This window comes from Amblyomma maculatum, chromosome 3, assembly GCF_055883805.1.
Source record: "Amblyomma maculatum isolate TAMU_Amacu chromosome 3, ASM5588380v1, whole genome shotgun sequence".
In the NCBI taxonomy this organism is placed as follows: Eukaryota; Metazoa; Arthropoda; class Arachnida; order Ixodida; family Ixodidae; genus Amblyomma; species Amblyomma maculatum.
In genome coordinates, this window is record NC_139346.1 from 123,654,397 (window position 1) to 123,666,326 (window position 11,930).

Consider the following 11,930-nt stretch of genomic DNA (forward strand, 5'->3'; position numbering starts at 1 on the left):
GTTCGAATCACTGCATCGGGAAAGAATACTTTGCATGCGACCTCCTTCAATAAAGGCTGACTCACAACTTCCCTCTTAGCTACAGGGCCAGTTCTTATCTTAACCCTTTTAGGGCAGGTGCTATCCATTCCCCCCTCGCGCGGGGGAATAGATAGCACCTCGGAGAGGTGGAAAGTTTGAACTGTGCTGACCACAGAGGATCACAATGATATCCTTCATGCCCTAACAACAACAAAAAAAATGATGTAGTTCGCATTAATCTCCCAATTTGCTGGTTCGAGACTTTTGCAAGGAAGTGCTTCTTGTAATATAACTAACTTCATGTGCTCTTGACTTTCCAGATAGCAGCTTTGACGAAGAGAAGTTGAACTAGCTCGGTTTCACTTGCTGTTGGCCGTAGTGTTCATGCTCATTTCGCCATAATGAGGAGCGCCAAAGGACTTTGTTAGCCAACATAAAATTAGCTGCAATTACTGACATCATCAAATGCCAAAGCTACCATGAGCGCCTGATGCTGAGGCGCCTCCGCCCCGCAGAAACGCGTGCGCTATTAAGGAGTTAAATATCAGAGTGAAGTAACTACTGCATCTGTATAATGTATTTCTCTAAATTTCTTATGCGGTGATGAGGAGTGCTCTATTGCTTGTTCCTATTCGCAGTAGTGCTAGAATTTGAGGTGCAGCTCAGTTTTTTTTTTAGACGTTAGTCCCCCCCGCGGTTTCTTTGATACCATAATAATTAGAAGGCGCAAACATTTTGAACACCGCTTTTATAAAAAAACAAAACAAGTCTTTGGTGCATTCCTAAGCAATGTTACTAAAAAAAAAATTTGGGAAGCGGACTAAAAATATAAATTGTACGCTTGAACCTGCCTCATCACTCCTCGGCATATTAATAATCATTCACTAGATAATAACTGAAACAAAGAGCTCTTGCATATGTTCAATTTCATGAACAGGTCAATTCTTTGTTTTTTTTGCCGTTAGAGAACGGAAGGCGACGATTAATAAAGATTTTTTTTATCTCTTGAGCTTACAAACCAGTACTCAGGAAATCGGACTTGCACTAATGCAACACACGCGCGCTGTCTGTTTTGTGCACACATACGCTAAGGCACTAATGGTAGTTCATGTCCTGGTATCCCAAGGGACACAATGACTCAGCTACCTGCTTCTAAATTCAGTTCTTTTCCATATTTCGTACAAAGGCGAATGTCTCAAAGCCAGGCACCCCCACCTGAACTTCCTCTCACAAGAATCTGCCACACTGGGAAAGGCAGAGCACCCATTGCAATTGTGCTCCTAAGTGCCTCTCGCCCCTGCGCACACTGTAGAATATTGTGCTCCTACTGTCACCACCGCCAATTTGGGGCTCGAGAGACTGGTAGCAGCACAGTTGCTTATTGAAGTGCACTAGATCCTGCTTGGACCTGGGTGACTCAGCCTTTCGCCATGCTGCAGATATCGTCTGAGACGAAGTATAGAGTTCGTTATCTGCAAAGCTATTATGTACAACTGGGGTGAAAGCCGGTTCCGAAAGTAGGTCAATACCCAATTTTACCATTCAGCAAAATAAACTCCTTTTCTTATTTAAGCTATTTCCTGGTAACATTGCCACTGGTATCTTTTTATCTCTATGCTTGCCACGCCCGCACGTGTTAACTTAAGACGAAGCGTATTGGTTCTGGCGTCTTCTATACTCTCGTCCACTACTTTTCCTTCCCCGCTTCATTTGACACGTCGAAGCTAAGCAAGTGTGTTCGCAGTTCTTGGAGCGTGCGGTTTTCAGAATGAAGCTTATGTGTGAACCACTGGAGATGGAGATGGGCGCGCGAGCTGTTCTCAATCTAGCTGAAGAGAAGATTAGAGCCATCGACGCAAGGAAAAAAGCGCCGGGCATCCACGATCATCTCATGTTATGCCTTCTAGTCCGTAAATGGTCATGGCTGGCGGAGAGTTACTGGAAAGGAGACGGCGATGGCATTGACTGGGAAAGCGGCATTTTCGATGCCGAGGAAGACAGACTCGAGTCCTGTAACCCTCCTGAAGAAACCGGAACGAGTCTCAAGCGAAGGCTAGAACCTGAAGGTAAGCCACTGTCTTGCGAAAATTTTGAAATTCATTCCCCATTTGAGACAAAATAACAAACTGTGGTCACTTGCTGTGTGCTTTGGAACGCATTCGAACTTTTTTTCGCGCTAACCTCTTAAGCAATTATCAAATGCAATTAATATCAAGTATAACCAGACCGCATCGTACAAGAGGCATATCTGGCTTCGATGGATATAGTTATTCTTGAATTGTTTATGCGGGGTTGGGGAGCGTTCGGCATTGCTCGTGAGTTTTCAGCTTTTAAGTCTCGGTAAATTACTGCTGCCTGTGAGTAAGAAATTTAATCTCAAGAATGATTTCATGGGTGTCGGTAAACATGTCCCCTGATGACGTGGCCCCCCAAAAAGAAGGCCCGTGTGGAAGCGGCCGCTAGGAGAAAAGGTTACCGAAGCGAAATTCTGCCCAGAGAATATAACCTTCCATAACTTTGCAAATAATTTAACAGTTTATGCATTCTGTGCCGACTACAAAAATAGATCTGACCATTCTATAGGGTGGGTCTGCTGGGTTCATGATAAGTAGCTGCCAACAAGAAAATACTTTACAGAAACATCCTCGCTGAACTTTCAGTGACGAGTATCATCCGTCCCGGGGCCACGTATGCACTACAGGTTGTGATAGGAAAATTAGAATGGCCCCTCTGAAGTATCAAACCTACCGTCCGCCGCTGGAGTAGGTGGTCAGCGCACGAACAATACAAATATGAGGGCGCTGTCAGACAACCAGAATATGCCCCGATAATGCAGTGGAGGTCAAGCCATGAAAGAGCACACTCCTCCTACACAACGACACTTCTTCCAGTGAATGCCGTTGAAGCACAGAATAATCCAGATACGCAGTTGCCCTGGTTCACTATTTTCCACTGTCATCTTTTCTGGTAGTTGCGAGCACCCGTGCATGAGCATACATCTTTGCAGCTCGCCATGTAGAATTGCAGTATAGGTCTTTATAGCACGATGAAAAGCTATATTAGGATATGCTCATTTTTTTGAAGCAATGTTTCCCTGAGCAGCTGACTTCAAACCCAAGCGAAAGACTGATGTGAGGATACATTTGACGTATCTTGTTTGGAAACATTTTTTTCTAAGTTGGCAAAAAAATTGACTTTTTTACGGGAGTGTTTTTACCAGAACCCGGGATTTCATATAGACTCAGATGGACCCATTCCCCTCGATGCAGAGCCAGACAGTCAGAATATACTATAAGAATATCGTCATTGCAAAGACAACTTTTTTCTTTAATGCAGTTTGTCGCGAAGGTTCGAACTTTTCACTTAGGAAATAAAGCAGCGTATTTATTCTCCTTTTTGAGTCCAGTGGTCCGAGTTTGACAACGCTTCCGCGAATGCCATATGCACTCTAAGATTATTTGTGTCCAAAATAATTATATATTATAAAGGAAACGACATTAGAAAGGGCGAAGATAAGCAGAGAACAGAGCTAGTCGTTCTATCGCGTTGTGTGTTTATTTGCCTCTAATGCACCGACTACTAGACGTTTCGAGCAAAAAAAAAAAATCTTTTTATGTGATCATTGTGCAGCTCATGCTACGCATCTGAGCTTTGGTTTTGCAACAGCGTTTATGAACTTAAACGCTTCTGGAGAACATTGCAATACTGTGCAATAAGAACATTTTACAGCCGCTACTCTGTTTTGCTTACTTAAATATGCTTCACCGGTTGTACTTGAAGAAGTTGTTGAACACGCAAGTTTGTCGTGTTAAGACCAATGTCTGTCCGATTTCAGCAAACAGTTTACATGCACTGGCTTCGGTTGCTGAACACCATATGACCTGTTGCTGAGAAGCATATCACAATGAAAAGAAAATCCCACGCCGAGATTTGCTCACTATGCTTTAGTGTAAAATTTCTCTGCTGCTTTATTTTTTGATGTGAGAAGGAATCAATTTTTTTTTAGTATTTACCAATCACCTCCTCTTGGTTACAGATGAGCTCCAGGCCCCGAAACGTGCCAGGAGAGACAGCACCAACGAGGACCAGGCGGCTGGCCCCTCAGGTGTGGGGAGCCACGGTGATGGCTCCAATGAAATGCCAGCTACGGAGAATACAGGAACTACGTCTACGTCGCAAGAGCATCGCCAAGTGGAAGACCATGATCCCTTAGACTGGACATGTATCTTGAACGACATGTCTTTCGTGCCGCTGCTCGCCCCACTTCTTGATCTTGATTTTTCGTTCGAGTAGATAGGAAAGCAAGCGAATACATCCTCATTTTACAAGTCATTGTATAATACAGTGAGCTATATGTTTAAAGAAGCACATGTTTCTAAACAATGAACTGTCATGCATTTGCATACTCCCACTAGTCATCCGCTTTCATTCCGGTGTTGTCTATATTTATCCATGATTTTTAAATAAAAGAATCGTTTTCAGTGATGAAACTCTGACTTTCTTGTGTGATGTTTTCATCGCCTCTACTTCTGCTTTCGAAGAATCCTTCAATCACTGCTCAATAATGGTTTGATTTCAATTAAAATATAAACAGATCATGGCAGTACAGAGTTTTGCCAGAGGAACTACAGTAGTAAAAAACATTACGTTCTGATTAGATTGCAACTGAAGGGATAGACTATGTAGCATTATAAAATGTCCTCGTCCTGTAGCGCTAAATAATTTTCTCTGTGGCTAAGAAGACGACGGGTCACATCATTGCAGTCTATGTCCGTGCGCTGATTAGACGCCCTGGTGTGATGACAGCGCGTAATATGACCGACTTTACTATTTCGGTGGAGGTGAATAGCCTAGATTTGAGGAGAGGATTAGCAGGCTCAGGCCACCAGCCACTCGCGTAGCGTAGGAGTTGGGCATAATTGTAGCGAAGCGAGCGGCCGACATCGGCACTGCGACGAGCAACAAGTTGTCGGAGAACTATTTGGCGACAGTTATTCGCAGGCGTCAACATCATGTTTCCGAATATTTCGTGTTACGCGGCTTGACAGAATCGCCAAAACAATGCAAACACGATGTTTAACTCTTTCCGCAGCTGTACTCCGCCATGAGAGCATGCGGCGGAGTTACACTGCAAACGATACGCCTACTCGTTGACGTCAGCAGTTTTCGGAACAAGGGCGTGTCAATGTTATGTCTTCAATTTTCTGACGTCAATAAGCTGTAGACTACAAGCCGAAACTGCGCGTACTAATAATAAGTGAATACATTATGCAATGCGATTTTGGACTTCTAACCCCGTGCTCTATGCTTACAAAATCCCTACGCACTATTTAAAGCACAAATGTACGGCACAAAAATTTGATGTCGCTACCCCTTGAGACTCACGAGGAGGCGGTGTGCAGACCGCAGAAAGAGAGTGTGTTGTAGATTTACAAGAGGTGCTATCATCCAATCTTCAAATTTTTTAGGTCTCGTGAAAAGCTTCGTCGCATGCCTTCTAGCTAGGGCATTAATCGGGATTTTAGGTTTAGCATATGTTCTGCTTTAACGTTCTGTCCGCACATACTCCAAGCACCAGGAGAAAGCGGTACTCAGAGGATGCAAATTTGACTCCACTTTGTGCCTTGCCTGGAAATGTGCCCACTGTTCCCAATTCTCTTCGGTTGTCGAAGAGAGCCCTTCATGAAGCGTGACGGGCACAACACTTGACCTTCCTTTCCAAGGGCACGTGCCAAGATTCTAGCAAACACTGTAAAATGCGCAAAAGCAATAGTTATTTCATGGATTCTTCCTGTCAGGGTCACATGGGAGCGTCCAATGAATGAAGGCACCAAGAAAGCCAAGTTCAAATAACCATGGTGTGGATGTGTCACCTTAACCCATTCTGAGCAGCTGCAAGGAGCAAAATAAAAGAAATATTTCCATAACGTAGCTTCCAGACAGAGCTTTTACCGCGATAGTATTGAAGTGCTAGTTGCGAAGAATATCCGGCGCTGGTGTCGTCGTTATGAGCAAAAATCACAGGCACAGCTCTGGTAGCTGGGATTGGGGTGAACTGACCATTCGGTGTTTTGTGTGGCTTATGATCACGTGATATCACAAATCTGAGGGGAGTAGCCAACTTTGGCTGTTTGTTGGCGGGGATGAGGTGGAATAAGGATAAACTTCGAGTGATCTTGGATGCCGAGTCGGAAACTTTTTTAAATTTTAATGTTTTATCGTTTCCTTTCTGCCAATCGCTTATTTCAGTAATTTGTTTCTACCTCCCTTTCTTTATGTATTTATTTCATGTTCTTCATGTGCTTCAGGAATAGAGATAGCAGATACAAGGGCGGCAAAAATCGTTTACTTCCTTTTGTTATTATTTTAGCAATAACCACTACTAATACTACTCTACACCTAGGCTAGGCAGGCATGTCCTTACGCCTTTTTTTAAGAGGAGATTTTATGTCAGAATATCGCCTAAGCGATCGCATCATTCTGCTGAAGGCGGAGCTGTTGTATCCCTCAAGAGTTTTGCAGCGTGAGCTACACTACGCGGGTTGGAAGGAGTTTCGCGTGTCCTCTGCGCCGACCAAGATGCGCATGCGCGAGGGACCTCCGAGGGACACAGCTGCCGCCAGCGCCGCAACCCCAGCGGAGGAAAAGCACCAGTGGGTGTATTGAGCAAGAGAGAGGGAAAGATAGAGCAACCATGCCCACGACAGTATAGTTAAGAAGAAGAAGGAGGAATAGCAGAAAGGGTGGGTGTCGTGCCAGTGAAAGGGAGAGGGACAGCATCTGTGCCCGTGATAGTGCAGTTTGGGGTTCGTAGCTCGGTATTTGTAGAGCAGCGTTCGTGAAACACCAGTGTTCGCTTGCCGGCGCTCGCACACCGGCGTTTGTAACATGGATGAAAGAAGGGGAGGAACGCTGTTGCGTTCCACTCTTAAAGGCGCAGCCTAAGCGTTCTTTAATTCTACTGGGGTGTGTCCAGTGAGACAGAGAGACAAAGGGAGAGCAACGGTGCCCATAACATAGCTCGGCGTTCCTAGCTCGTAGCTAGTAGACCGGATATGACGGAAGTGGAATGGTGGCGAAGTCTGGGCCCAGAAGCGGTTCAGCGGTACCGCAGCATAGCCACAGGTCGGGGGGCCAACCAATCAGATTAAGAAATTATACTCCTACAAAAAATAAAATGTACAAAATAAAAAAATAACTTTGCTTGTGGATGAGGTAAGGTATATTATAAATACATTCTTAGTTTTTTGAAAAATCTTGCAACACTCTTATCGCCTGATCGCCTTGATGTTGAATCCGTCAGGAGGCGCTGCCAGAGGTAACCAAGGCAACGGAGATAACGAAGCTGACGAAGCACGAAACGGTTTCTTATCGCTGTCTGCTGCTCGTTTGCTGTCGTGTGGGCCTTGGTGCGCCCTAGAAAGCGTAATTTAGTTCGCAAGTCTGAAAATGTTCCTTTTGCGAAGATTTAGACGTTCTTGCTGCTCGCTGCTCTGTCGCCGTTTTGTGAGATTTAATATTTAAATTTTTGGTTTCGTCCCCTTTGTCGTGCGAGCAGTGGGAAGTCTTTTTGCAGCATTGTATTTTGCGTAGCCTTTTATCACAAGATGAGCCCGCACAAAGTGAGGAAGCGATGCTCTGTGGCACATTGCGACAGCATGGACTCAACCGTCGGTGTCTTATTACACCGCTTCTGGGCTGCGTTTCACCGGTGAGCAGATCTGGAGGTTGCACACAGGCTCAATGTAAGCTCTAGTGCTCCTGTGTTAAGCACGTTTGTTGATGATAAAGCTGTCTGGACTGGTGAAACCTTGAAATTGCCTTGAAAACTGCTGTATATTTTCTGCCAAAGAATTTAAATGTGAAGAGTGATCCCAGTGCTCTATGCTCCACGTACGTTTTGATGCACCTACTAATTCATGACATTTTTATTTCAATTGCAGCTGTCATATAGCTTTGTTTTATGTACATGCATGTTTCTTATCTGGGGATGATTTGTGGCAAGCACTTCAAGCGTTTTCCATGCCTCGGCTGTGATCATTGAGATGATTAGCCCACTTAAACAGCGCTACTGTTCGCACTATCTGCGACTTGAATTCTTATTGCTGTGATTTGTTGCTCTATTTTATTGGCTGATGCAATAAACCATGAATATGAAAACCATAATTGTTCACTTGGTGCAGTCTGCTGTGAACTAGGCACGACTTCCCCGGTGCACCAGTTTTCTGGACCGCACCTTACTGTGCTGAAGGACAAAGTAAATGGTCAAATTACTTACATGAATTACAGCAGTATTTGTATTATGGATTGTATGCGTGGTCTCTATTTGGAAGTGTTGCTGCCGTTCTATGCCGCCACTTTTGCCAACCACTTGCATTGTGCTGGAGCAACGGCTTATAACCAAGGGCGTAAACAACAGAAACTCGAGTTCTTTTAGATGGCAAAGGTTGGCGCGCGCTGAAAGACAACTTTCAAAAGATGCAGGCTCGTCAATGCAACGCGGCGGTTTAAAAAAGAAAAAACTTGTTTGTAATTCGCGCCAAATAAAACGTATGCGTACCGTCATTTGACGTCATGGACTCCCAATTTTCATTGGTCGCTGGAGCCCATGAGCCGCCATGTTTTGTACGTATGGGCGTCTATGAAGCCTTTGGTACCAGAGTACATACACCTTGGACCGGATTTCGTAAACCACCGGTGTTCGCTGACCGGCGCTGTCACACCGGTGTTTGTCGCACAACTGGCGCGCTACTGCGCATCTGCTATTAAGTCAAAAAATTGAAAAGAAAGAAAAATAGATTACAAACTTTGGCTTATGGGGTTTAACACACCAATGACTGTGGCTATGAGAGACGACTCAATACAGGGGCTGGATATTTCGTCTACCTGGCGTTATTTAACCTGCATTGACATCGCACAATGGGCGGGTGTTTGCTTTTCGACCCTATCGAAAGGAATTCGCCGCGACCGGGATTTGATCCCGCATCGCTGGGCACAGCAGTGGAGCGCCACCGCGGCGAGGTTCAAAGGCTTTCAACGGTGTCTGTCTGCTCAGAAAGGAAAACCGATCTTTGCTGATGATAAGACTCTGCACAAAACTTTTAAGAAACAAATAAATGATAGGCAAAATAAGAAAGAACTAAAATAATTCACATGTGTTCGAAATGCAATCGCGTCATGCCTTTACCAGCGGAGCCTAAATGTGCCTCACGTTTTAATGTGATGGTTATGCACTGGCCGGACGAAGCATGTTGAAAAAGAGAAGCCGGGTCACGTAACATCAGGAATGGCGGCCTTACAGCCGCCGAGACAATCCAATAGGCATATATTTTTTTTTTAAAGAAACCAATGCATGTTTCAAAAAATACCCGCAAGACAATTTATAACAATTGATTTAATAAATTCTAGATATTACAGCGGAAGTTTAGAACGTTCTAGGAATTGGAAGACGAAAGGGTAGCTCAACGTTTCGTTGAAGGTTTTCCATCCGTTGTTCACTCTATATGATATCAAACACTTCTAGTGCACACTTTAATAACAACGACACGTATCTTGCAGTACCAGACGTCGGATACCGCGAGCGGCATTACGAGCTGCCCTAGCCTCTTCTGCCGTAGGAATATTCTTTGGTCTTCCCTGCCCCCGTCTCAGGCCTGGGAATCGTCACCCGCAGTGATGTGCAACGAAGGTCGAGTCGACGGGGCGCCGTATCGAAGGCGGGCGAGAGTGCTCTGAACGCGGTTCATACAGCTGCAATATCCTTCCATTTGTGAAGCCCTCCAACGCCACCTCTAAAATTTCCCCCATCCTCCTCCCTCAGCGCCCTCTAGTGTACTCGTCAAGGGGAAATTGGCGTATGGTAGTGATTAACACTCACAGCTACACCACGGAAAGGTGGTGGCTTGAGTGCCGGCGAGTACACGATTCGATTGCTTTTCTTAGGGAGATTTATACTCCGTTTCATACATTAGGTGGGAAGCAGCGAAAGCTATGCGAGTACTTTGCCAGAAAAAAAAAAAAAAAAACAAGGCGTGCCCCTCCGCTTTTGTTTCATGGCCGTGTGGCCTAAGGCATCAATTCGCGACAACTGGGAACTTCGGGCAGCTTAGGCTGGGCGGCATCCCCTGACCATATATTTTTTCAGCATTTTTTATTTGTTCTGAATGAGGAACTTTGGTTACGTAGGTGCAAATTCACGTGGCGATGTTTTTAAACATTATTTGTAATTGCACATCAAATTCAACCAAGCTAATTTCTTCAGAACAGCTATGCAAAACGGTCCTTTCTTCACATTTCAAATATATGTTCGTTTTGATTGTAGCCTTGGGCAAGACTCATTCGTAAACCATTTCATACGCCCTGCAGAGAGGATTGAGTATTTAAGACGGTCCGAGAATGGACCAGCCTCCCTGGGGAATAGCGCTACAAACTTCCTGCTAGACTCTAACAACGTCAGACTCTAACAACGTCCAGACTCTAACAACGTCATATTTTTTGTGTCAATTTTCACGAAATTTCTTCCTGCCTCAAAATGCATGTCTTGCATCTTATCATAAAATAGTTCTTTAGCTGCACTCTTATGGGCAGAACAAAATTCTGACATTTCCGGCCGAGAAAGAGTTATTTTAAGCCATACTGAAATGATACCTTTCAGGGGAAAGACGTTATTTTTCGAAAATTCTTGATTCCGCAGTTAGAAAGTGTTAATTCTAATTTTTCTGGCTTCTCGCAGCTCGAGTAAGAGAACCATCAATACTACATTGTAGCAATGAACAGGAAGAATTATCTAACCCAACATTTCTCCAACTTGTGCAGAGTCGCCATTGACATTGTTCATGCCCACTACCACCACCACTAGATAATGGGCTGCGGCTTTTTCCGACCGTCCGTTTTTCGTCTCTGCCGGCGTCAGGTTCTTTGACCTTCCCGGGAACGTTCTGGTTGAAACCTGCCTATCGCCATTTACGCGCTGCATTATAGCTCCTTTGTAGATGCACGGTTGGAATCACCTGCGAAAAGCACCTGGCCTCACCCACCAGTCTACTGGTTTGTGCTTATTGTTATGTTCTTGTTCTTTCTCTGAAAAACTTATTTTCATATCTCTCCCACCATCACGGCTTCCTAGCTTACTAGGTTAGAATAGCTCCTCTTTTTTGACGCCACTTAACCTACTTTAGCTTATGTGCCCATGAGGGTCCGTTCCACATGCCTCGCACTAAGACATCAGCCATTGTGGCCTCTAATGAGAATGTCGAAAATTTGGTCTTCAAGTTGAGGTAGCTCTCACTGAAGATTTTTATACTCTGTCTGTATTAACGCCAGCTCGTCTTCCAGGGCAGCTACACATGTCGCTATCTCCGTGTTTTCCTGGAAAACCCTCACATTCATTGCATTTAACATTCTTTGTGTTGCACATCTTGGCCTTTATGCACTCAACTATTGCTAGCACAAATTTGCTCCAAAAGAAAAGAGCGTCAAACAAGCTTTCGAAAAAATTCTGCCAACTGCAAAATCTGAATGGGTAGCAAAGACCAAGTATATTTGTAGCAAAATTAACACGGTAATAAAATAACAAACTGGCGAATTAGCACGGAAATCCACGCTGCCGGCAATAATAAACAGGCCGCTAAGACACTAAAGAAAAGTGTTCAGTTTTAGCAGGCACCTAACTTAATTATAAACAAACAATTTAATGAAAGAAGTCATATATTTGCCAATTTCGCGTAGCTTCCACAATAGTAGGAAAAACTGTCCCCTTACGGGGACTGAAGTCTTGCGCTCCAAGACGCATGCATTTCCTCGTAGCGAGCTGTAAAGATGAATGATGGGTGCTAACTTTATTACAGCTGATTCACCTGTCGGCTTCAAAGTGACTGCGAAAATCGACCTCGTTCGGACATTCATAAAAA

The 11,930-nt window shown here is 44.4% G+C and overlaps 1 protein-coding gene across 1 annotated transcript; it reads left to right on the forward strand.

Moving 5' to 3' along the window:
* The first annotated feature begins 1,789 nt into the window (after window positions 1-1,789).
* LOC146195935 (uncharacterized) lies at window positions 1,790-4,314 on the forward strand. The gene is made up of 2 exons (XM_084596881.1): window positions 1,790-2,087; window positions 4,058-4,314. The coding sequence occupies exons 1-2, from the start codon at window positions 1,790-1,792 to the stop codon at window positions 4,312-4,314; spliced, it is 555 nt and encodes a 184-aa protein (XP_084453007.1).
* Window positions 4,315-11,930: the final 7,616 nt, after the last annotated feature.